The following is a 27,021-nucleotide window of genomic DNA, read 5'->3' as shown; positions in this document are numbered from 1 at the left end:
GGAAATGGAAACAGTTGGTAGCTTGACAAAACAAGTAATGTGATCAGTCAATGTGACTAGAACTTGTGCCCTAACCCTGATACCAGGGGTATTGTGATCTTCCTGCACACAGTGCCCTATCCCTATTAATACCAGGAGTGTTGTGATCTTCCTGCACACAGTGCCCTATCCCTAATACCAGGGGTGTTGTGATCTTCCTGCACACAGTGCCCTATTCCTGATACTGGGGGTGTTGTGATCTTCCTGCACACAGTGCCCTATTCCTGATACCGGGGGTGTTGTGATCTTCTTGCACACATCCCGGTATCAGGGATAGGGCACTGCATGCAGGAAGATCACAACACTCCTGGTATTAATAGGGATAGGGCACTGCATGCAGGAAGATCACAACACTCCTGGTATTAATAGGGATAGGGCACTGCATGCAGGAAGATCACAACACCCCTGGTATCAGGGATAGGGCACTGCATGCAGGAAGATCACAACACCCCTGGTATCAGGGATAGGGCACTGTGTGCAGGAAGATCACAATACCCCGGAGGAGTGAGGGTCAGGCAGCTCCCCCCTGTCTGTGAAGCCAGCCTCTCACTAGTAATGCAGGGAGGGAGCTGTCTCAGACTTCACCATCCACCCCCCCCCCCCTCACCCACACACCATTCACTAGCTGGGACATGGGGGAAGTCAGGAGTGAGGGACAGGCAGCTCCCCCCTGTCTGTGAAGCCAGCCTCTCACTAGTAATGCAGGGAGGGAGCTGCCTCAGACTTCACCATCCTCCCCCCCCCCCCCCTTCACCCACACACCATTCACTAGCTGGGACATGGGGGAAGTCAGGAGTGAGGGTCAGGCAGCTCCCCCCTGTCTGTGAAGCCAGCCTCTCACTAGTAATGCAGGGAGGGAGCTGTCTCAGACTTCACCATCCACCCCCCCCCCCTCACCCACACACCATTCACTAGCTGGGACATGGGGGAAGTCAGGAGTGAGGGTCAGGCAGCTCCCCCCTGTCTGTGAAGCCAGCCTCTCACTAGTAATGCAGGGAGGGAGCTGTCTCAGACTTCACCATCCTCCCCCCCCCTCACCCACACACCATTCACTAGCTGGGACATGGGGGAAGTCAGGAGTGAGGGTCAGGCAGCTCCCCCCTGTCTGTGAAGCCAGCCTCTCACTAGTAATGCAGGGAGGGAGCTGTCTCAGACTTCACCATCCACCCCCCCCCCCCCCCTCACCCACACACCATTCACTAGCTGGGACATGGGAAAAGTCAGGAGTGAGGGTCAGGCAGCTCCCCCCTGTCTGTGAAGCCAGCCTCTCACTAGTAATGCAGGGAGGGAGCTGTCTCAGACTTCACCATCCTCCCCCCCCCCCCCTCACCCACAGACCATTCACTAGCTGGGACATGGGGGAAGTCAGGAGTGAGGGTCAGGCAGCTCCCCCCCTGTCTGTGAAGCCAGCCTCTCACTAGTAATGCAGGGAGGGAGCTGTCTCAGACTTCACCATCCTCCCCCCCCCCCTCACCCACACACCATTCACTAGCTGGGACATGGGGGAAGTCAGGAGTGAGGGTCAGGCAGCTCCCCCCCTGTCTGTGAAGCCAGCCTCTCACTAGTAATGCAGGGAGGGAGCTGTCTCAGACTTCACCATCCTCCCCCCCCCCCTCACCCACACACCATTCACTAGCTGGGACATGGGGGAAGTCAGGAGTGAGGGTCAGGCAGCTCCCCCCTGTCTGTGAAGCCAGCCTCTCACTAGTAATGCAGGGAGGGAGCTGTCTCAGACTGGTATCAGGGTTAGGGCACTGTGTGCAGGAAGATCACAACACTCCTGGTATTAATAGGGATAGGGCACTGTAAGAGATGACTGTAGTAGATTGAATAAAGATCTGATGTTTCTGCTCTCCTCACACCAAACAAAAACAACACACAAGCAGAGAAGCCCTTCTTACAAAGCTGAGCTAGTGAGTTAAGTAGGAGGAAAAGTAAACATACTGGTGCCAGTGTGGCTACTTAAAAAATACACTTACCAACAATCAATTACATATATTTGAACTGTGTACAGTTCCAGCCAGGACCACCTTTCTAAAATGCACAGTGATTGGCAAATTCAACATGCACTAGCATTTCAGGTGCCTGCTAACAAAAATAATAAACAAACAAGTTCTAGTCAGGTGAGTGCTGATCATTACATTACTTTTTTTGTCAAGCTTCCAACTGTTTCCATTTCACATCCCCCCAACCTTATTGGTAACATCAATAGATAAGAGCACAGCCAGCCAATAGGAATACATACATACATATTCATTCCTAAGTGACCTTTACTGACCTGGGAAGTGTGAACACTTTGTTTCATTTTCTGTTGGTGTTCGTTAGTTTCCAGTTCCATTTCCCATCCCCCCAACCATCACCTCAGTGGTAACATCAATAGATAAGAGGGCAGCCAGCCAATAGGAACACATATTCATTCCTAACTGACCTTCAGTGACCTGGAAAGTGTTTATTTGTATCATTTTCAGTTAGTGCGCACTAAATCGAGTTAGTGCGCACTAACGGGGAGTTAGTGCGCACTAACTCGAGTTAGTGCGCACTAACACGATTTAACGATTTTTAACGATAAATCGTTAGAATTTCTATTGTATCGTGTTCTATAACGATTTAAGACGATATAAACATTATCGGACGATAATTTTAATCGTTGAAAAACGATTCACATCCCTAATATAAAATAATTAAATACATGAAAGGTGAAACAGGAGTGAAAATATAACACCCAAAATACAAAATACATCTTCAAGCAAAGAAAAGAAGAGTATTGTGTATGCGGTAGTTGTCTCTTTCTTGCTCTGACAGAAGGTTACTGGCAACTTCCTAAAGCCCTTATAGCTGCACATGAGGTCACAGGGGAAAAAAAGGTACGTCCTCTGTCCCTAGCAGCAGTGTAGGGGAAATTTCACTTGAATAAGGACTGGTCCAGCAAGACTCAAGGAAAGGAAATTATCAGGTAAGATTAAATTTCACAAGGGTCTATATTCAAACATATCCAGCTAAGACTTATTCAGCTAGCTCAAACGGTCAGCAGCACAGCCATGCTGCTGAATATAACAGGATACATTTAATCCAGCTAACTTTAGACCTGCTATGCAGATTTTATTATGTTTTATCTACTCAAAACAATTTTGTGTCATCTGCAAATTTGATCATCTTACTTGTTGCTCCTTTCTCCAGATCATTTATGAATATGCTAAATAACACAGGTCACAATATAGACCTCTAGGGCATTCCACTAATGATCGTTCTTCATTTGGAAAACTGACCATTTAATCCTACCCTTTGCTACCAATCCACAATAGGTCACTGCCTTTGATCCCATGATTTTCCAGTTTCCTAAGGAGTCTCTCATCGGGACTTTGTCAAATGGCTTCTGAAAATCCAAATACACTATATAAACTAGTTCACCGCGTTGTCCACATGTTTTTTAACACCTTCAAAATAGTCTAGTAAATTGGTAAGGCAAGACTTCCCTTTTCAAAACAAGTGTTGACTCTCCCCCATTAAACTATGTCTATGCAGTCAGTAATTTTATTTTTAAGAATACCCTCAACCATTTTGCTCAGCAGCAAGGTCAGCCTCACTGGAGCCCTTTTTAAAAATAGACGTCACATTGGTGACCCTCTCTTCTGGCATCATGGCTGTTTTAAATGATAGGTTGCAAATCAGCAGAAACCAATCTGCGATTCTTTTTTTTTTTTGTTCCTTCCGAACTCTGGGGTGAATACTATCTGCTCCCAGTGATTTGTTATTCTTAAGATTGTTAATCTGAGTAATTACATTCTCCAGTTTGACAGTGATTCCATCTACTCGCTCAGAGTCATCACCATTGAAAAAATGTTTCTAGTGTGGGTATACTCGGAGATCCTTCTCAGTAAAGACAGAGGTGAAAAAAATAATTTAACTTTTTTTTGCTATTTCCTTCTCCTCCTTGACTACCCCTTTCACCCCTCTGTCATCGAGCAGCCCAGACTGACTACCTCACAGGTTTGTAAATTTGAATTTACTTGAAAAAGTTTTTATTATGCAAGCTTCTTTTCAAATTCTGTCTTGGGCTGCTTAATTATTTTTTTTACATCTAACTTTCCAGTGCTTAGGCTCTTCCCCATTTTCCTCATTTCGGCCTATTGTCTATTTTTTGAATTATGACCTTTTGTCTTCAATTGCCGCTTTCACCTCGTTATTAACCTATGCTGGCAGTCATTTTGGTTTTCCTTTGACCATTTTGTGCACAGATTACATTTTGTTTGGACCTCAGGATGGTAATTTTAAAGTGTCCTTGCCTCCTACAAGATTTTAAGCTCATGGATTGCTCCTTTCAGTTTTTTTTCTAACAAATTTCATGATTTTATCATAGTTTCCCTTTTCAATGTTAAATTCTACTGCAGTAGTTTTGCTTTAGTATTTTTTTCTCCATTGTTTATGTCAAGTTTTATTACATTACTATTACCCTGGGCGGTTAGTCCTGGATAGAGGCCCAAGGGTCTGCACCTCTACCATGATATTAATTACTCGATAAAGTAATAACATCCAATAAAGATGTCAAATTAATCTAGAGTGTCCAGAACTCCCTGAGCATGGGAAAGATTGACTTCTAGGCCGTGTGCATTGCTTAACTCTTAATAGCCCTTTACGTCCATTGTAAACAGAACTAATGATCTCATGATAATAAACAGCAACAATAATCATACTGGAAGATATATGGTTTCCAACTGAATTTTACTGATGATTGATTGAAATGAATGGAAAGGTTCTTTACAGCTCTTGATGTTTCCTTATAGACTCCCCAAATTCTTGAGGCATGAGCTTTCCTAAACAAGAATCTTCTGCATTAAATCGGTTCATCAGTAATGTGCCACAGTAACCCTTTCTCATTTTAAACCCTCAATAAGAACATAAGAACATAAGAAAATGCCATACTGGGTCAGACCAAGGGTCCATCAAGCCCAGCATCCTGTTTCCAACAGTGGCCAATCCAGGCCATAAGAACCTGGCAAGTACCCAAAAACTAAGTCTATTCCATGTAACCATTGCTAATGGCAGTGGCTATTCTCTAAGTGAACTTAATAGCAGGTAATGGACTTCTCCTCCAAGAACTTATCCAATCCTTTTTTAAACACAGCTATACTAACTGCATGAACCACATTCTCTGGCAACAAATTCCAGAGTTTAATTGTGCGTTGAGTAAAAAAGAACTTTCTCCGATTAGTTTTAAATGTGCCCCATGCTAACTTCATGGAGTGTCCTCTAGTCTTTCTACTATCCGAAAGAGTAAATAACCGATTCACATCTACCCGTTCTAGACCTCTCATGATTTTAAATACCTCTATCATATCCCCCCTCAGTCGTCTCTTCTCCAAGCTGAAAAGTCCTAACCTCTTTAGTCTTTCCTCATAGGGGAGTTGTTCCATTCCCCTTATCATTTTGGTAGCCCTTCTCTGTACCTTCTCCATCGCAATTATATCTTTTTTGAGATGCGGTGACCAGAATTGTACACAGTATTCAAGGTGCGGTCTCACCATGGAGCGATACAGAGGCATTATGACATTTTCCGTTTTATTCATCATTCCTTTTCTAATAATTCCCAACATTCTGTTTGCTTTTTTGACTGCCGCAGCACACTGAATCGACGATTTCAATGTGTTATCCACTATGACACCTAGATCTCTTTCTTGGGTTGTAGCACCTAATATGGAACCCAACATCGTGTAATTATAGCATGGGTTATTTTTCCCTATATGCATCACCTTGCACTTATCCACATTAAATTTCATCTGCCATTTGGATGCCCAATTTTCCAGTCTCACAAGGTCTTCCTGCAATTTATCACAATCTGCTTGTGATTTAACTACTCTGAACAATTTTGTGTCATCTGCAAATTTGATTATCTCACTCATCGTATTTCTTTCCAGATCATTTATAAATATATTGAACAGTAAGGGTCCCAATACAGATCCCTGAGGCACTCCACTGTCCACTCCCTTCCACTGAGAAAATTGCCCATTTAATCCTACTCTCTGTTTCCTGTCTTTTAGCCAGTTTGCAATCCACGAAAGGACATCGCCACCTATCCCATGACTTTTTACTTTTCCTAGAAGCCTCTCATGAGGAACTTTGTCAAACGCCTTCTGAAAATCCAAGTATACTATATCTACCGGTTCACCTTTATCCACATGTTTATTAACTCCTTCAAAAAAGTGAAGCAGATTTGTGAGGCAAGACTTGCCCTGGGTAAAGCCATGCACACACATACAGCTTGAAATGAAATGATGAGATATTATTAACAGGCATGCTGCAAAAAGAAAAACCCCTGAACCAGAAACAATGATACCTGAAATCCATAATGCTTGGCTGTGTCCTTTTGGCTATGGACTGTCTGACCCTTCCTGATGACTCCTCAGGTCCTGACGTATCACCGCAGTGGTGACTGCCCCTGGATCCTGCCTGCATTTATACGCGTTCCTCCCCACCCTCTGACGGGGAGAGATCTCCCTCCGGAGAGAATTATCTTGTAATTGTCTCTCGTTTCTTCCAAATCCCATCGGAGGAGGAAGAGAGTCATTATTCATTGCTCATTTCAATTGATTATGATAATGAAGGGCAGAAAGGACCAAATCAGAGGTTCAGAGAGGGTAGGGGATGTTTAATCTTCTTAAAGATGATGATAATACTTTTAGCAATTTCAATTTGTGCATTAGGCAGCTTCCCATCAAAGTTGGTAATTCGGAAGGACAGTTATGTCTGGGTTGGGTGACCTGGCAGCATTTTCTTCTTCCTAGGTGACATGAAAGCTTCCAGTGAGGAGAGGGTGGAAGAAACAGCGTTATTGCATTGTTAAAATAATTGTTGAAAAGCCAATGACAGTTGATTAAAGTGAGGCTCAATGAGCTAAAGAGACATTCGGTACCAGGGTCTCACGAGAGTCACCGTCAGAGCCAGCAATTAGAACTGAAGCACAAGATTATAGAGGGGCCTATACAATGAAACATGTGCAAAAAATGTAGCTTGCAATTTTGAGAGGTTGGCAGATGGAAGGCGACTTGCTACTTAGCCTGATAAGTCCGAATTTAGTCAGATAAGTGAGCACAAATGATTTAGCCATGAATTTGTTCCTCATATTTTATTTAGACATATTTATATCCCATAAGTCGGTTTTACACTCATACGTCATGGGATTTTCTAACACGTGCGCAGCAATGAAATAACCAGTTTTTACCAATTAGCCTACCAGTACGCCCAATCCATTTGCAGCTCATGACGACCCTCCTGGATCTTCAGCCTGACGACCCCCAATTTCACTCACACCCCACCCAGTCATTTTTTTCACTTTTAAGATGTTTCTGATCACTAACACCAGATAATGTCCAGGTGTAAATTGCTCTATGTGTAACACCATGTCTACCATATCTTCCCAATAAGCAGCCAGATGTCCAATCTGTGAAAATTTATTGTGTAGAATCAATATATGCAATGAGCCTGACTCCAGCCGAGTTTCGCCCTCTTTCAATAGGGCTGCATCAGGGGTATTTGCATATGTGAATGCTAAATCTTCATCAAAATGTTGTAAAGTTAACCTATGAACGGTACAACTTTTAGAAACCGACACGATGTTCAGCAGCAATTTCAGCAAATAAAATGCTCCGGATTTCAGCAGTACAAAGTCACTGCGATCTACCCCTGCGATCAACCCCTGCGATCTACCCCTGATGCAGCCAGATCACGGTTTTGTTTATCGGCTGCTCCCGAGCCGATAAACAAAAAACCTACCCCGACCCTTTAAAAGTAACCCCTTAGCTTCCCCCACCCTCCTGACCCCCCAAAAACTTTTTATAGGTACCTGGTGGTCCAGTGGGGGTCCCGGGAGCGATCTCCCGCTCCGGGCCGTCCTCCCGCTCCCGGGCCGTCGGCTGCCACTAATCAAAATGGCGCCGATGGCCCTTTGCCTTTACCATGTGAGAGGGTATCCGTGCCATTGGCCGGATCTTGTCACATGGTAGGAGCACTGGATGGCCGGCGCCATCTTGTGCTCCTACCATGTGACAGGGGCTGACAAATGGCACCGGTAGCCCCTGTGACATAGTAAGGGCAAAGGCTATCGGCGCCATTTTGAATACTGGCAGCCGACGGTCCGAGTGCAGGAGGTCGCTCCCGGACCCCTGCTGGACTTTTGGCAAGTCTTGTGGGAGTCAGGAGGGTCCCCCAAGACTTGTCAAAAGCCATGGTGGTCCAGCAGGGGTCCAGGAGCGATCTCCTGCACTCGGGCCATCGGCTGCCAGTAATCAAAATGGCGCCGATAGCCTTTGCCCTTACTATGTCACAGGGGCTACCGGTGCCATTGGTCAGCCCCTGTCACATGGTACGAGCACAAGATGGCACCGGCAGGGGTTCTTTCTTTGAGATCAAAGGAGCATTGAGAGGGTAAAGGAAAGGAAATGAGGACTGCGAGGCATTTTTAAATCTTTCCCCTTGCCAGTTACTGCCAGATTTTCAACACCAACTGAACATTTAGGTAAAGATAAATGGCTATAATTAGTCTGTTATCTCCTTAGTGGGTTTTTATTTGCCTCTAAAACAGCTCCCACCAATCCTTCTAGTCCTGCATTGGAATTTACATTCCCCACTTCACCACCAGGGCACAGCTCCACACTACTGAGAGACCCGGTGTTGTAGCAGGTGCATGCTTTACGTGCTGCTTTTTTCGGTCACTAAGAGGGTTCTTTAGCAATGAATTAAGGATGCAAGTCTAGTGGACAGGAAGACCTAGATTAAGAAAATCATCGGGTTACTGATGCCCATTGAAAGATCAGGTTAATGTAGTTATTGCATGAATGAAAACAGCAACTAAAATTCAACATCATTTGCAAACAATAAGATTCAGTCACATATGAAGAAAGATCTGTCTGGTTTCTAAACCTCCTGTACTATGTCTCGTTGAATGATGTAACATAATATATCAGAACCTACAGAATCTTCCAGTTTCCTTCAGGACAGTTGTGGCTACTGGCACTGTACTACAGACAGCGATTATTTGATGTAGCATGGAGGAGTGTGAGGCTTACTTTCTCCTCTTTATGTTCCCAGTCCCTTTCCCTAAAAGCTGTTCCCTAGTGTTCATGTCAGGTCTTAGTAATATGATGTAACACTTGGGTAAGAAAATACAAATGAGAATCCCTGCACTGGAAGAGATGATCCCAAAGACCTCTACAGCAACTGTGTTTTTCCCCTGAGTGCTCAGATACCCTGGGATGAAGGACAGCCAGACACTCAGGAACACGAGCATGCTAAATGTGATCCATTTGGCCTCATTGAAACTGTCAGGCAACTTGCGTGCAAGGAAGGCCACCAGGAAGCTGACACATGCCAAGAGTCCCATATATCCCAGCATGCACCAGAACGCAACATCTGAGCATTCATTGCACTGCCATATGATAATGCCTGTCTTCAGTTTCATGTTCTTCTCTGGGAAGGGAGGGCAGATCAGCAGCCAGGTGACACAGATGAGGACCTGTATAAATGTACAAGCAGAAACTGTAACAATGGGGACCCGGGGTCCCACCCACCCTCTCAAGTTACTGTTGGGTTTGGTGGCATTGAAGGCAATGACTACCATAATGGTCTTGGCCAAAACACAAGCGACACAGAGGACAAATATGGTGCCAAAGGCAGGTTGACGAAGCAAGCAGGTTATTTGCTGAGGATCCCCAATGAAGAGCAGGGAACAGAGAAAACTCAGCGTCAGTGCCCCTAGGAGTAGGAAGGAGAGCTCCCGGTTATTGGCTTTGGCGATGGGTGTATCTCGATACTTGATGAAAACACACAATATGGCAGCTGTGATGATGAAGAAGGAAATGGCAACAACTGCCAAAATGATTCCCATGACTTCTTGATAGGAGAGGTATTCTATTCTCTTTGGGACACATTCACTCCTTCTCTCATTAGGCCACTGATCACTTGCACACTGCCAACAGATAGTTGAATCTAGAAATCAGAAAGTCAGAAATTCATGATGTATGGTAAGAGAACTGCCCCTTGTCCTGATGAGAAGTTCTGTCTACAGAATCAATGGGAACTGTTTCTAAACAGACTCAGGCAGTACCTGTCATTTACAGATGATATTTTATCTTTGTATTCTACCTATTCATTGATTCGTTTTTGGATTTTATTTACAAATTATAGATTGCAGTGAAGACATCGGTCATGTGATTGGGTGAAGTCATACATTAGTAGTGTTTATTTTGGTTATGGTAGCCCATGTTTTTCTACTAGCTATGCAGGATGAGTTGTTCAGATCTCTTCAGAAGTGGCATACTCTCCTGGTCAGGTTTGCTCCTGGCATTTCTATACCAGTTAAGACTTTTACTGGAGAATGCTTAACTTGGTGGCTGTAAATTTGTACCTTCACCAGCAAGCGTGATAACAGCCACAATGACTGAAAAAACTCTCTAAGCTTAAGGAATTCATGTTCCCACTCAGGTGCCATTAAGAGCTTCATGTGTCCACCCTAGCTCTGATTAAATTTCTTTTTACTTCTTTTCAAGGTTAGAGGCTTTATTTTCCGAACAGAATAGAATCTCTATTTGTGTCTCTCTATACTCTTGGAATGGAGAGGGTCATTCTAGCACCATGGATCCTTTTGTGAGGTGGTCATAATGGCAGTAATTATCTGTATATCAAATTGTCCTATTTTCAATTACATGGAATCCAGTAAATGCAATAATCCTGCACTGTATACCTACTACATTGGAAATCTCCCCCTCTGGACATGGGATGCAGTCAAAGCAGCAGAGGGGCTGTCCCTGCTGAGCCGCCTTCCTGTACCCAGGGCCACAGCTCTCGCTGCACACGGAGCGCGGTACCTGGGAGTAAATGGAGAAAGAAAGAGGTTTGTAGACGCTGGCAGTAACTTTTTCTGTGGGTAGTTTCTTTGCTGGAAAAGCACATGCAAAGATTTGAAAATGTCATCTCCCTGCATTCTTTCCAACCTCAGGAATTCCTTCTTTCACTGAGGCTAACAGGTTGGGTCTTCTGGAGCAGTGCATGGAATTTTAGCTGCATTGTGGGAAGGCAATTTTCAGATGGCCGAGTAACACGGGAGAAATGCTTTTTATCTTCATAACTCGTTACGAGACTTGCCTTTCTCAAGACATTAAGGGATGAATTTTCCAAAGCAATGACACTCATAAAACCTGATTTTATGCACATAAATTGGCTTCTGAAAATTCCCAGGGGCTGTGCATAGAAACAGAGGTATTTTATATGTACTTTACGCTCCCTAGAAATAAGTATTCTGGGGTTTGCCGTCACTTTGGGGAAACCATTAACATGCACAGTTTTAAATTAAACCTCAGGAACATATCGGTGCCACCCGCCAATTTTCAAATTAGACTCATGTGCATAAGTCTGCTGTGAAAATTCTGGTTAAAGTCCATATGTGCTTTCTATACACAGAGGCTGTTATAAAATTACCCTCAGAGGGCCTTATTTGAATGTGAATCCTGAAAACATGCAAGTTTACAGGACGGTGACTCCAATGCTTTTAGATAAGTTAAAAGTGAAATAAGTTGACATTATAGAATGTTTCTCATACTAACTGTATCCTGTAGTGTTCTGCAAAGCAGAGGAATCTGCAGGAATGTTTGCACGTGCTACAGACAAAAGGAAATTGCAGCGAGAGAGACTAATGAGTCTCATTTAAGATCATCTCATGAAGAAAAGGTGTTTGGAATCCTGTCCCGGTTTTAAGGTGTCTGGGCGACAAAAAATATCAGGTGATAACCATACCCGGGAACTCTCCGTATTTGGCTAAACAAATTGCCGGGTTTCCGGGCAAACACCCGAAAACTCCGGGTGCCCTGCTGCTTAAGGCCGGAATTAAAGACGGCTAGATCACAGCCCCGAAGGAGGAGGAGTGCCAACACCCATGCTGCAAGGGGATTAGGAGAAGCGTGAGGCCGTGTAGCAGGAGTGAGACGAGCAGGAGCAGAGTGCCCCCGCCTCCCCCCACATGAGGAAAAAGAAAGTGCAGGCGCAGGAAAGGCAGCAGCATCACGCTGCGCACAGGAAATGAAACAAAGGAGCATGGCACTGATGCTGCAGAAGAGGAGGAAGCGGCACGTTTGACTCATAAGCCTGAGGAAAGAGGCAGCTCCTATGGCTAAATCGGGATCAAGGTGAGAATGAGCATGCATTGTATGTGTATGAGTGTGCATGTGTGTGTGTGGAAAAGGGAGAGGAATAGGTGTGCATTCGTATGTGAGAGCGCATAAATATTTAAGGAAGAGGGAGAGAAATGAATGAGTGTGCATACGTGTATGAGTGTATATGTATGGAAGAGGAAGAGAAATGTGAGTGTGAGAGTGTGAGTGAACATGTGAGTGTGCTAGTGTGTGAGATAGAAAGTTTGTGCCCATCTGTTACCAGGCCCCCTCCACTGTACCTCCTGCTACTTTGCAACCATCTGTATGGTTATAAGACTGATGAGACAATGAGGAAGGAGAGACTGAAGATAGCAGTGGGGGAGGCTGTATGGTTTGCTCAACACAAGATACTATTGAAAATGTTTGGGTTTATATCTCCAGGCTTCACAACAGGATCTGAGAAGATTCCAGCTCTTGCTTTGTGTACATTGGGTTTGTACCTCTGCGTGTTGGGTATTCCATTGGATGGCGCTTATGTTGATGGACAACTCTTGACCTTTGGGTGCTCTAGCGTCAAAGCTTCCCACCTTCACAGCTTGGATACTACCATCTGAAAGTGGCTGCCAGTTAACGATGTCGTATACAGCAGGAGAGTCGCCTTTGCTGTCAAAGTATATCTCTTCCCCTATCTTGTTTACAAACCTCACCTTTTTCATGTAGTGTAGGAGCTGTGGATAAAAATCGTTAGTATCATAGTCGTGCTGATGGTGTAGGCAGGCAATGGAAGAGTTACTCATTTTGATCATTTCCACATGGAAAAATGAATGTAACTAAAGATCCTGTATTTACCTTCAGGTTAGAACCCATTTACTTTTTACCCACAGATTTGTAACTTCTCTGAAAGAAAAAGTATGCTTGCACTTTTGCTTGAAATCATGCTATGGGTAGAAAGTATTATATGTGTGGTATCTTGCAGCTGCTTTTTCTACAGGTAGAGTTTTGCTAGAAAATTAAGTACATTTGCTAGAAAATTTAAGTACATTTTAAAAAATCACTTAAAACTTATCTTTTCCAACTTGCATTTAACATTCCCACCCAACCAGATCAAACTTAACATTTAACTTACATCAACCGAACTATCTATAGCATCCATTTGTCACACTCGCCTCATCATATTCCCCCCCTCTTTTCCTTCCCACTCCTTCTTTTTTCCCTCCCCCCTTACCCATGCCATTGATCTCTCATCTCCCCCCCTTCCCCATTTTCCTCCTTTCCTCAGGAATAGTAAGTCCCACGGCAGCAATATTTTTATTGTTTATTTTATTGAGTAATTGATTTATTTTTATGCTAGAATCCTATCTAGCTATTGTCTATTTTTATGTATATTTTAAATTTGATTTGATTTCGATTGTTTCTTTTCATTTTTATTTTACTGTGTAAACTGTTTTGACAAAATTTATTTTTATAAAATGGTATATAAATGCTTTCAAATAAATAAATAAATAAATAAATACATAGAGTTTAAAATGCCACATAGTCTCTTTATTTTTTTAAATCAAGGAACACACACACACATAAACACACTAAAATAAATTGTCTACTTTTCCTAGCTTTTAATCAAGACACACACAGACTAGAAGTTAAATTACCCCACAATTTCACCTTTCTCCAAACTTTAAAATCCCATTATTACCCAGCAAGCAATACTTACCAATCCTCTTCAGCTGCCAGCTAGAGAAATCCGATCCTCACAAAAGGCCCATATTTCCTCCCCACACCTGACCTCTCCCAATTTGAACTACACAAGACTAAGGGCCTTCACCTGCTATCCTCCTAAGATCTGGAATGAGTTTCTTTAATTATCCACTAGGAACCAAACTACCTCACTTCCCGGGGAATAAGCCAACACACAGATCTTCAACCAGGCCTTTCCACAGCTGGCTTATTAGGATTATCAATGTTCTTCAAGGACATAATAGCCAAGTCCCAACTTCAGACTGGCAACCCTGGTGCTGCCTTGGAGGAAGAAGGTCTCATGATTGGAGAGCATCAACCTGGTGTAGCAGGAAAGGATCCTGTAGCAAGGACCTGCTATCCAGGTGATGCACTGTCCTTTCATACTGAGGATATCTCCCCAAGGCCTACTGCCCAGAAGGGAAGGGTTAGTTCGGCCGTCCTAGCTGGTGATTCGATTATTAGGAATGTAGACAGCTGGGTGGCTGGTGGGCATGAGGATCGCCTAGTAACATGCCTACCTGGTGCGAAGGTGACGGACCTCACACGTCACCTAGATAGGATTTTAGACAGTGCTGGGGAGGAGCCGGGTGTCGTGGTACATGTGGGCACCAACAACATAGGGAAATGTGGGAGGGAGGTTCTGGAAGCCAAATTTAGGCTCTTAAGTAGAAAACTAAAATCCAGAACCTCCAGGGTAGCATTCTCTGAAATGCCCCCTGTTCCACGTGCAGGTCACCAGAGGTAGGCAGAGCTCCGGAGTCTCAATGCATAGATGAGACGATGGTGCAAGGAAGAGGGATTCAGTTTTGTTAGGAACTGGGGAACCTTTTGGGGAAGGGGGAGACTCTTCCGAAGGGATGGGCTCCACCTTAACCAGGGTGGAACCAGACTGCTGGCACTAACCTTTAAAAAGGAGATAGAGCAGCTTTTAAACTAAAACAAAGGGGAAAGCCGACAGTCACTCAGCAGTGCATGGTTCGGAGAGAGGTATCTTCAAAGGATACTAATGATACATTAGAATTAGGGCATCCCGACACCTGAGCTAAAAAATTCTAACTTATCCCTATCAATTAAAAAGCAGAATGAAAATACAAACAAAAAACAAACTTTGAAATGTTTCTATGGTAATGCCAGAGGTCTAAGAAATAAGATGGGAGAATTAGAATGTATAGCAGTGAATGATGACATAGACTTAATTGGCATCTCAGAGACATGTTGGAAGGAGGACAACCAATGGGACAGTGCTATACCTGGGTAAAATTTATATCGCAATGACAGAGACAAGCACCCAGGAGGCGGTGTGATGCTTTATGATTGGGATGCAATAGAGTCCAACAGGAAAAATAAAAAGTCATGGGATAGGTGGCGATGTCCTTTCGTGGATTACAAACTGGCTAAAAGGCAGGAAACAGAGAGTAGGATTAAATGGACAATTTTCTCAGTGGAAGGGAGTGGGCGGAGTGCCTCAAGGATCTGTATTGGGACCCTTACTTTTCAATATATTTATAAATGATCTGGAAAGAAATACGACAAGTGAGTTAATCAAATTTGCAAATGATACAAAGTTGTTCAGAGTAGTTAAATCACAAGCAGATTGTGATAAATTGCAGGAAGACCTTGTGAGGCTGGAAAATTGGGCATCAAAATGGCAGATGAAATTTAATGTGGATAAGTGCAAGGTGATGCATATAGGGAAAAATAACCCATGCTATAATTACACAATGTTGGGTTCCATATTAGGTGCTACTACCCAAGAAAGAGATCTAGGCGTCATAGTGGATAACACATTGAAATCGTCGGTTCAGTGTGCTGCGGCAGTCAAAAAAACAAACAGAATGTTGGGAATTATTAGAAAGGGAATGGTGAATAAAACGGAAAATGTCATAATGTTATAATGCCTCTGTATCACACCTTGAATACTGTGTACAATTCTGGTCGCTGCCTCTCAAAAAAGATATAATTGCGATGGAGAAGGTACAGAGAAGGGCTACCAATAATGATAAGAAGAATGGAACAGACTAAAGAGGTTAAGACTTTTCAGCTTGGAGAAAAGATGGCTGAGGGGCGATATGATAGAGGTGTTTAAAATCAGGAGAGGTCTAGAACGGGTAGATCTGAATCGTTTTTTTACTCTTTTGGATAATAGAAAGACTAGGGGGCACTCCATGAAGTTAGCATGTGGCACATTTAAAACTAATCGGAGAAAGTTCTTTTTCACTCAATGCACAATTAAACTCTGGAATTTGTTGCCAGATGATGTGGTTAGTGCAGTTAGTATAGCTGTGTTTAAAAAAGGATTGGATAAGTTCTTGGAGGAGAAGTCCATTACCTGCTATTAATTAAGCTGACTTAGTTTTTGGGTACGTGCCAGGTTCTTATGGCCTGGATTGGCCACTGTTGGAAACAGGATGCTGGGCTTGATGGACCCTTGGTCTGACCCAGTATGGCATGTTCTTATGTTCTTATGTCTTAACTACCGTAAACCTCTTTGAGGACAAACCTGGTAAATAAATAAATGGACAATATTCAGACAGATGATTAAAATGGATAAAACACATTTTCCTTGGTAAATTGCCTTAAAAATGGTCCTCCCCATAAAAACATTACACTTGCTGCTGTTTCTTACCTGCCATGGTTTGAAATTCCTTATGTCAGCACACGTGTGATTGATGAAAGGCCCTTCCCCCGGCACACAGGATTGCATGTTGTGAAGGCCATGGGCCACAGAGTAAACTGCATTGTAGACATTGTAGCTGGTGCTCATATCAAATTCACGTGGAATTTTTCCATTAAATTCCTTCAGCTTCTCAGCACCCGTGCACATGATCATGGTACTGACATCCATGTTGGTCAAGTTGGTCAAGTTGTTCTCAGGGTCAGGCCATTGGCACTTGAAGATCTCCTTCCATAATGGTTTGATAAATATGTCATGTGGAGATGTGGAAGGATGAAGTTTGAGAAGAAAATCTTTGAACCCTGGCATCTCAACTTCATGAACTGTAAATCCAAGGGTGCCACTCATAATATCAGTGTATTCTCTTTTTAATAAGTTAGAGCTGCTTGTCCAACTATCAGATGTGATCCATACCTTGCCAGTAATGTTTGTTCTGGATAGCTCCTCTACAACAGGTATCAAATAAGAGACTGAAGAAAAAACCAAAATGATTTTAACCGATGATCCCTTGACCACTTTCAAGATGAGCTTGAGATCCTTGGCTTTGGAAACGGTCGGGAATGTTTCATGAAAGGCAATGCAGACACCTAGCTTTAAGAGCTCCACCTTCAAGATCTGAGATCCAAGAGTTCCATAGTCAGTTGGACTGGACAGCAGCCCCACCCATTCCCAGCCAAATCGGACCACCATCTGGGCCAGTCCCTGGGCCTGAATGTCATCGCTGGGAAGCATCCGAAAAAAGGATGGAAATTGGAACTTGTCACTCAGCACAGGACTTGTTGAGAAATAACTTATCTGAAAGAGCAGAAGGTTCAGTGAAGGGGAAGAAGAGTCAGATTTCCTACAACAGAAGCAGACTGAGAATTTTACAATATTCCAATATTACCATATTTAGATTAACATAATCATCATCACGTACGTGTATTTATACTGTCTTTTTATGTTAAGTATGGGTAAAGGCATCCATAGAGGACCTGAGCCTGTAAATAAAAGGAGTTTGATAATTTTCAAGGAGCTGTCAGTCGTTGCGCTAACTCAAAGGGTTTCCTTCTCAAGTAGGCTTTATATTATTCATTCTCTACCTTTGATAAAAAAAACGTTCTTGAGAATAAGGAAGAGGACAACTTTTTCTTACTTGTTTATTACTCTATGAGTGCTTACAGGAATTTTCACCTTCACAACCTCTGCAGTATGGGGTAGATTTTATAAATTTGTGCAAGCGCGTACTTTTGCACCAGGCGCGAACAAAAGTATGCTGGACTTTATAAGATACGCACGTAGCCGCGCGTATCTTATAAAATCCGGGGTCGGCGCGCGAAAGGGGGTGCATATTTGTGCAACTTGCCCGGCTTGCGCTGCCTGTTCCCTCCAAGGCCGCTCAGAAATCGGAGCGGCCTCGGAGGGAACTTTCTTTCCACCCTCCCCACACCTTCCCCTCCCTTCCCCTACCTAACCCCCCCCCCCCCCCCCCCCCCCCGGCCCTATCTAAACCCCCCCTACCTTTGTTGGCAGATTTACGCCTGCTTTTAGCAGGCGTAAATCTGCGCGCGCCAGCAGGCTACTGGCGCGCCATCACCCGACCCGGGGGCTGGTCCAGAGGCCTTGACCACGCCCCCGGGCCGGCGCACACCCCCAGTCCCGCCCCGAACCGCCCCTGACCCCGGATATGCCCCCGGACACGCCCCCTCCCGCCCCTTTTACGAAGCCCCGGGACTTACGCGCGTCCTGGGGCTGTGCACGCGCTGGCGGCCTATGCAAAATAGGCGCGCCGGCGCATGAGTGCCCTGCGCATGTAAATCCGGCTGGATTTACATGCGCAGGGCTTTTAAAATCCGGCCCTATATATATATGCTTTTTTGTTACACAGTGACCCTGTGTCATCTTATGATATTGCATAGCTTAGAGTCTCTTTAGGATGTAGAGGTCTTTTTCCCAATTGGTTATTATTTGAATGATTCTGAGATCCTTATTGGATTTCTTTCTGTTCCCTCTCTCTGTCTGTGTTCTCGTGCCTCTTTCTATTGGTTTCTTGACCAAAGGCAGACTAGGACTGACTCACTTCATGTGGAATTTTCAGTTGGAAAAAGGCTTTTGGCAAACTAATAGCTGTCCAATATCCTCTAAAAGCTCTTTCCATCTATATCTATTTCCCTTATGCTACTTTTCCCTGCTATTCACTAGTAGCCACAGTTCCTACTTCAACTGCAGTTGTCTTTGTCTGATTACTGAGCTTCCACAGATTCATAACAGATGATCTAGGTTGCTTTCTGTATGGCAATACTTATCACCGTACATGTCACAGTGAGTACTGAACTGTTTCATCATTTTAATAAATATTGTTTGACATTTAAGAACTGAGTTCTCTGCTATATAAAAGTTGTAAAAAAGAAGGTTTAACTGACTGTTTAGCAATTCAAGCATAGGCAGACAATTTATGAAAACAGTATAATTAACCTTATTGCAAGTTTCAGATAAGGAGATTAGGTCTTACCTGGGTGTACATGTAAAGTCCCAGGATCCTTGCCATTGAAATGGAGAATGTTGAACTGCATTCTCCAATTATGGCCACCAATGACGTCTGGCTATTGCATCGGTAATTCAAGATGGGTTTCTCCTGCCCTGTCAGCATCCATGCAGTGCCCCTCAGAACTCTTGTGATTAAGTAGCAGGTGTCATAGATCTGAAAGCCTAGACTGATGTTGGGAAGAAGGGTTTGATCTCGGTTGATTTCATTGATGGAAAACACCATGGCTTGCACCCAACTATATGCCATAGTGTCTAATCTGAGGAGAAAATAAAATTCCACATTCAGCTGATGTGTCCAATGATGTGAGCATAATAATCATTTTTGGCTGTCTCAAGCCTTTGTTTTCTTATGTTATGACTTCCAGATTATATCTCCCTAGCTTGTAGTCCTTGATTTTGTTGTTATCTAGCAAATTATATTCTAGCTTTGTCTTCTCAATTACCATAAGAAAGCAGAAGAGGCATTGCCTAGCTATAGCAATGTGATGCAACTCAGTTAGTTACTTGTGACTTTAACCTGAATGCCTAGTAGCATTCTAGAAATAATTAGTACTTAGTAGCAGATCTTTGATTGATTTCTGATGATCAAGGTCATCGCTTGTGCCATCAATCAATGAAGAGCAGATGAGGGTCTGAAGATGCAATCAAAATAAAATATACAAAGAGAACATTTCAATTCAATAGGGAGACTATGATAAAATGAGGAAAATGGTTAGGAAAAAACTGAAAGGAGAAGTTGAAAATGTTAAGAGTTTACAACAGGCAAGGGCATTGTTTAAAATTGCCATCCGGATAGTCCAGACAAATATATCCTGGATATTAAAAAAGGAAAGGAAGGCCAAACAAACATATTTCAAATAATAGAAAAGAGATCCAAATGAAGAACACAGGAACAGAATAAGCATTGGCAAATTAGAGTCAAAGCATTGATAAGGAAGGCAAAAGCCAGAATTTGAAAATAAGCTTGCCACGGAAGCAAAAACTCATAATAACAAATTTTTAAGGTACATTTGAAGCAAAGTGCCTGCGAGAGAGTCATGATCAAGGGCCAAAAGGGTCTCTAAGGAAAGAAAAAGCCATAGCAGGGAAACTAAATGAATTTTTTGCTTCCGTCTTTACTGAGGAAAATGTAAGGGAGAGATACCCATATCAGAAGTGATATTTAAAGGTGATGATTCAGAGGAAATGAAACAAATCTCAGTGAATCTGAAAGATGTAATAGGGCAAACTGACAAACTAAAGAGTAGTAGATCACCGAGTCCAGATAGAATACATCCTAGAGTGTGAAAGAACTGAAAAATGAAATTGCAAACCTACTATTAGTAATTTGTAAACTATCATTAAAAACTGAAGAGTGGCCAGTGTAATGCTATAATTTAAAAAGGGTTCCAGGGATGATCCAGGAAACTACAGACTGGTGAGCCTGATGTCAGTGTCAGATAAAATGGTTGAAACTATATAAAGAACAAAATTACTGATCATATAGAGAATCATAGTTTAATGTGAGAAAGACAATATGGATTTAGCTAAGGGAAGTCTTGCTTTAAAAATCTGCTATATTTTTTGAAGGCATGTGGATAAAGACAAGCCAGTTGATATAGAGTATCTAGATTTTCAAAAAGTGTATGACAAAATTCCTCTTGAGAGACAATTGAGGAACAAAGTTAAGTGATAGAAGACAATATTCTATTTTGGACTGAGATTTGGTTAAAAGATAAAAAAAACAGAGGTTAAGGCTAAATAATCAATTTTCTCAAGGAAGAAAAGTGAATAACAGATTACCCTAGGTTTCTGTACTAGGACCACTGCTTTTTAATATATTTATAAATGACCTAGATATGGGGAAAACAAGTGAGGTGAAAAAATTTGCTAATGATATTAAATTTTTAAATTCCAAGATGATTATGGGAAATTGCAAGAGGATCTTGCGAGACTAGGCATCCAAATGGCAAATTAAATTTAATGTGGCAAATGCAATGTGATGCATGTAGTGAAGTGTATTCCAAATTATAGCTACACAATGCAAGGTTTCACATAGGGAAATACATGCAGAAAAAAGATCTACATTTCATGTTGGGTAATATGTTGAAATACTGCTCAGTATGTGGCAGCATCTAATAAAGGAAATAGAAAGCCTGTTATTAAGAATGGAATGGAGTATATAATGGAGCGATATGTCTCTATATTGCTCCATGGTGTGACCACACCTTGAGTATTATGTGCAGTTCTGGTCATCAAATCTCAAAAAAGATATAGATAAAGAGAAGGGTAACCAAAATGATAAAGAGCATGGAATGATTCCCTTATGAGGAAAGGCTGAAGAGGTTAGGGCTTTTCAGCTTGGAGAAGAGACAGTTGAGTAGAGATATGATATAGGTCTATAAAATGAGTGTGTGAAGTAGAACAGGAAAATGCAAACAATGTGGTTTATCTTTATACTTATCTTTATTTCAACATTTATATTCCGCTCTATGCAATAGCTCGTAGCAGATTACAAACAGAACATTCATAATAAATTACATCCACATCTCAAATCACATAAAATGAACATTTGTGAAAAGGCTATAAATAAATATAAATATATGAGATCCCAAATTGGTTTCTCTGATGACTGAATCTCCCAGCAGAAGCAGCTTCTTTTATGATATTGATCATGTTGAAGTGTTCCTTGGTGAATTGACTGACTACTTCCCCTTCAGACCTCATTTCATATTCAGGTGAGATAAAATAGCATTCTCTATAATCTTAGTAAGAAAGAGTTGACTATTGCAACTCTCTCACGTTAGGTCTACCTGACTGTATATGAAGGTCACTCCAATTATTACAAAACTCTGCCGCTCGTGTCTTAACTGGTTGCCCAAAATACGATCACATCACTCCCATTTTATATTCCTTGCACTGGTTGCCTCTACGTTTCAGAATTCAATACAAATTTGCACCACCTCACTGCCCAACCAAACACTTTCTTTTCTCCCCCACCCCATACCTTGAGTTTAAGTTGGTCTCCAGGATTGCGGTAGCCTCCTACCGTGATCTGGGACTGGAGCTTCTGAGGACGCCATTGCTAGGCAGCTACAATGGAGGCGTCCATGCAGAGATATACACAGATCACACCCAGGGAGTTACAGAGCAGAGACACACACAGTCAGTATTGAAGGGGAATCACAGAGCAGAGACACCCAAAAAGCTACACCCACAGAGATCATTCTTACACACCCAGGAGATTTTTACAACAGTGAGAAATGTGAACATGAAAAGCCAACATCTTACGTATCACAAGGATCGGGTTGTCCAGTGATCTGCTTGTCTGGTTTCAGCCAGTTGATGTGCACTGGAATTATTCCTCCAATCAGGATGTCCCCATCTTGCTTGAAGCCCACCTCTTTCTGGCTCTGGAGGGTGCAGCCCGGGGACAGAGAGAGAGGAGAGGGCATCGCTAGCAGAACCATCAACCCAAGAAATCCCATGATGCAGACAGGCATATGGGTCAGGCTCAGGAAATATTTAATCAGTGGAGATACCTGAGATAATGAAAAATGGTCAGTAGTTGATAAAACAAATTTTCTCAGTCTTCCTATGTGCAAACTCCGCTGTGTGGAAACAGATCACTTCATTATATGTTGTATTTAAGGACTTCTTCGGCGGATCATGTCCAGCTAGCAATGATGACAAGGACCAATGAAGATTTAAGTTTCACCAATCTCTTGCCCCCACCAAAAAAATATTTTGAGGTATTTGGTGAGACCTGAATCTCTCTCTCCCTCTCAGATTCACGAAATTCATTGGCATGACAATTTGCATTTGTTTCGGCCAAGTAATAGCTGAAGTCTCTGGTTCTCTCTTTCATGGCTAGAACATCAAAAGTTAATAAAGAAAACAGAAAACAGTGATTTCATGGAATGTAAAATCAAGATCTCACTCATCAATACAGAAAACATCTCTCAGACTATCGTTCTCATTTCTTCTATTAGCTTTATTTCTTGTGTAAGAGAGTTTTCTAAAGATCAATTGATAAAATAACAATGAAACATTTCAGCAAAACAATTAACTAATATATCAAAATATTACATTAATACCTCTTCCCACTCTCCCAAACAACATGCTGAAAGAAAAAAATCACATTAACTAATGCATATAAAATAAAAAAAAAAAAAACATTTATAGCAATTTTCAAAAAACATTTACCCATGTAATGTGCAATTACGTGAGTAAATCCTATAGATAATTCAATGGCATATATTATAGCAATTTTCAAAAACCCATTTACATAGGTAAAGTGCATTTACATGTGAAGAACCCATTTTTAAGCGTGTAAATGCTTCTAATATCAGGCCTATACTGTATATTAATTCAGAAATCTTTGATCCAGAGCAGCCTTACACAGTCATCCAGGACAGAAACTCCCAACTTCTTATTCTATTTCAGAAATGGTTTCCAAATTTCACTAATCTTACAGTATTTCTCTTTTATTGTTTGGGTTGAGCTTTTCCAGTGCTTTCATATTCCACAGCAACTCTCTCCAAACTTCGAGGGGGCAGGGTCAGTCTATTTCAGTGTCCTATTGCTATTCTTCTTACTGCTACCATCAGGTTCATCCTTTCTAAATTGAAAATGAGCTTTTCCTTCTGAAGAACTCAAGAATAATATTACAGATCCTGCTGGCAGCAATTGTCCCTCTAAGTCATGAATACATGACCCAATTTGTGTCCAGAAAATCTGGATTATCAGCAGTGCCACCACACATGACATAAAGGCCCAATGCCACTACAATTCTGGCATCACAAGTCAGAAACCTTAATTCCCTTCTTATTTAGTCAAACAGCAGTATAATACCATCTTAAACAAGTTTATAATTGTTCTTCTGTGCTGTAGCTCTATTGGAATTACCCTTCCAAAGCCTTTTAAAGTTTCCTATGCCATTCACCATCAGTTATTACACAATCACAGTCTCTCTCCCAGACCTTCTTAAAGGGTATTCATATAAATAATTCAAGAATAATGGCTCTTTGCCTTTGCTTGTTTAGACCAAGCCGTTATGGGGACCGTCACACAGCAGTGGCGTTTAGAGACTGTGGATATCAGCGGCTCCCCTGAAGGGGAATCATTGAAACATGGATCATCTTTGAGTTAGATAAGTAACGGCTCTTTCCAATGCTGTTTGGTTCCTTGCACTTTTATGAAATTTAATTGAAAATTACTGAAGTTTGCACTCTTGGAGATGGAACTGTGAATAATTAGGACAGAGCATTACAACAGCTCTGACCCTCACACAATAAGTTTGAGTTCCTGGGTCTGGCGTACGATGGTCCTGCTCTATAAGCTTATTTTTAAAAATATATGTTTAGTTTGTTTTTGAATTATTGATTTTATTCCACACTTAAACATATTTTTGGTTACTTTTTGAGAGAGGTTTTAGATAAGAAATTTTCTTGTAATAAATGTTATAGTTCAGAAACCAGACATTTATTTACTCTGTGGCTTAGACACCAAGAAATGCTCAAAACAAGTTAGCACTCAACTGCAAATCTTCCTGTAAGGAACATTGGTCATTTCAACTTTTAACGGTGAATATATGAATATGGGAAAATTAGATGAATTCATTATCTCGCTCATTTCCTGAAAGCCTAGGAAAGAGCCCCCGTGAAATATCTGACCCGTTTGTACTCTACTCGCTCTACAGCACATGTGAGAGCACCCCCCCCCCCCCCCCCCCCCCACCAGCAGGTTCATGGTTTCCCATAATGGAATGAAAGGAGACGGAAAGGAGACGCCTTTATTTGTAGCCCAGTTAAAAACGGAACTCTCTCCAGCGTGTTTAGGATGGGGAGTAAAGCAGGGCAGGGATCTGACATTTTCTAATGTAAATGTGCTATTAAAATCTCCACCTCCCCTCAGGCTTCTGCACATACAGCAGGTATGAGGTGTGTGGGTCTTTCTAATACTTATACTTTCTGGTTATTAGTTTTCAAAGGTGAGCAAGACATGTTACTCCATTTTGAAACTGACTGCAATGTGCGTGCGTGACTGCAATGTGCGTGGCCTAAAAGTGCCCGAGCACACAGTAAAAGTCACCCCCATTGCGAAACTTCCAGAGAGTGGGCAATGTCATTGCGTAGAAGCAAAATAAATGACAAGGAGACTGGTGGTACCTTACAGACTCCCCAAATTCTTGAGGCATGAGCTTTCCTAAATAAGAGTCTTCTGCAATAAATCGGTTCATCAATAATGTGCCACAGTAACCCTTCCTCGTTTTAAACCCTCATTATGTGCACACACATACAGCTGGAAATGAAAGGATGAGATATTATTAACAGGCATGCTGCAAAAGGAAAAACCCTGAACCAGAAACAAAGATACCTGAAATCCATAATGCTTGGCCATGTCCTTGTAGATCATGGACTGTCTGACCCTTCCTGATGACTCCCCAGGTCCTGACGTATCACCGCATTGGTGACTGCCCCCGGATCCTGCCTGCATTTATACTCGTTCCTCCCCCACCCCCACCCCGAGAGGGAGAGATCTCCTGCCGGAGAGAATTATCCTGTAATTGAGTCTCATTTCTTCCAGATCCCATCTGAAGAGAAAGAGAGTTGTTATTCATTGCTCATTTCAATTGATTATGATAATGAAGGGCAGAAAGGTCCAAATCAGAGGCTCAGTAAGAGTGGGGGATGTTTAATCTTCTTAATGATGATGATAATAATTTTAACAATTTCAATTTGTGCATTAAGCAGCTTCCTATTAAAGTTGGTAATTCGGAAGAACAGTTATGACTGGGGTGGGAGACCTAGCAGCATTTTCTTCTTCCTAGGTGACATGAAAGCTTCCAGTGAGGAGAGGGTGGAAGGAACAGCATTATGGCGTTGTTAAAATATTTATTGAAAAGTCAATGACAGTAGTGTAAAGTGAGGCACAGTGAGCTAAAGAGACCTACACGAGGTCACATGCAAAGAGTTACTGTCGGAGCCAATGATTGGAACTGAAGCACAAGATTATAGAGGGGCCTATACAATGAAACTTGTGCAAAAATTATTTTTTATTTGTCCTCACTAAAACACGTAGCTTGGAATTTTAAGAAAGGGTGAGCAGATGGCACGCGACCTTCAAGTGAATTTTTAAGTGTGGGTCATAGGTGTGGGCTTTTCCACCTGTTTTATAGGAAGTGGAAAATATTCAGTGGGGCACTTCCAGGGATCTCAAAATTATTTAAGAAAACATCCAGGTCTTCTCTGACTTCATTTTAACCAACACCGAAAGCAATGGGTTGTCCTGGTTATGGTGGCTTGCACTGCTTGGGTAGTTGGTTAAACTGTGCATTAGGCCTTCAACCACTTTCTGGAGTTGCTGCTACCCTTCAGCGAGGGTCTGCACTACTCACCCCCTGTGAATCAATAAGGCTTAGCATCAGGGAGGCTTTTCGAGAGGCAGTTCCTTGCATTTTTCAAAAGTAAAAAGAAAATATCCTAGCCCGCTCAACATGACTTTTTTTTTTCCCCCCATCTGTCCAGGCAGAGCTATCTCCTTGGCCTGCTGTAATTAAACTCATGGCTGCAGGTGCACCCAGGCCCCAGGAAAATTGTAACACAGTCCGTTGCTCTGTGTTGCCGCTTTGGAGCAGAACTCCTTCCTTCAGCACAGTTCCCTGCCCTGTGCAGACAATTATAGCAGAGACAGATTCAAGGAGAAAACATTGTTTTTCTTCCTTTCCTTAGTGTGGGTCCCGGTCTGTGCAGGTGCTTAGAGCAGGAACATCCCTCTGAATGACACCATATGTATCACAACATGAGCGCTCTTTGCCTTGCCAGAGGTCAGAGTAGACCAGATTCCAGCTACTCTTCTGCAGACTTTTATTATTTACAGGCAAATTAAACAAATAAGACCCTGCTTACCTCAGCAGTACTGAACACA

The 27,021-nt window shown here is 42.4% G+C and overlaps 1 protein-coding gene across 1 annotated transcript; it reads right to left on the bottom strand.

Moving 5' to 3' along the window:
- Positions 1-9,094: 9,094 nt before the first annotated feature.
- Positions 9,095-25,509, bottom strand: LOC115077435 (extracellular calcium-sensing receptor-like). Its single transcript, XM_029579725.1, has 7 exons — positions 25,471-25,509; positions 22,384-22,634; positions 19,079-19,370; positions 16,540-17,382; positions 12,677-12,904; positions 10,772-10,895; positions 9,095-10,017 (listed from the first exon to the last, which is right to left on the bottom strand). Exons 1-7 carry the CDS (start codon positions 25,507-25,509, stop codon positions 9,095-9,097), a joined length of 2,700 nt encoding a protein of 899 aa, XP_029435585.1.
- Positions 25,510-27,021: the final 1,512 nt, after the last annotated feature.

The sequence above is a fragment of the Rhinatrema bivittatum genome, chromosome 16, assembly GCF_901001135.1.
Source record: "Rhinatrema bivittatum chromosome 16, aRhiBiv1.1, whole genome shotgun sequence".
NCBI lineage: Eukaryota > Metazoa > Chordata > Amphibia > Gymnophiona > Rhinatrematidae > Rhinatrema > Rhinatrema bivittatum.
Note: the sequence above shows the minus strand (reverse complement) of the source record. Positions and strands in the feature narration are given on the sequence as shown.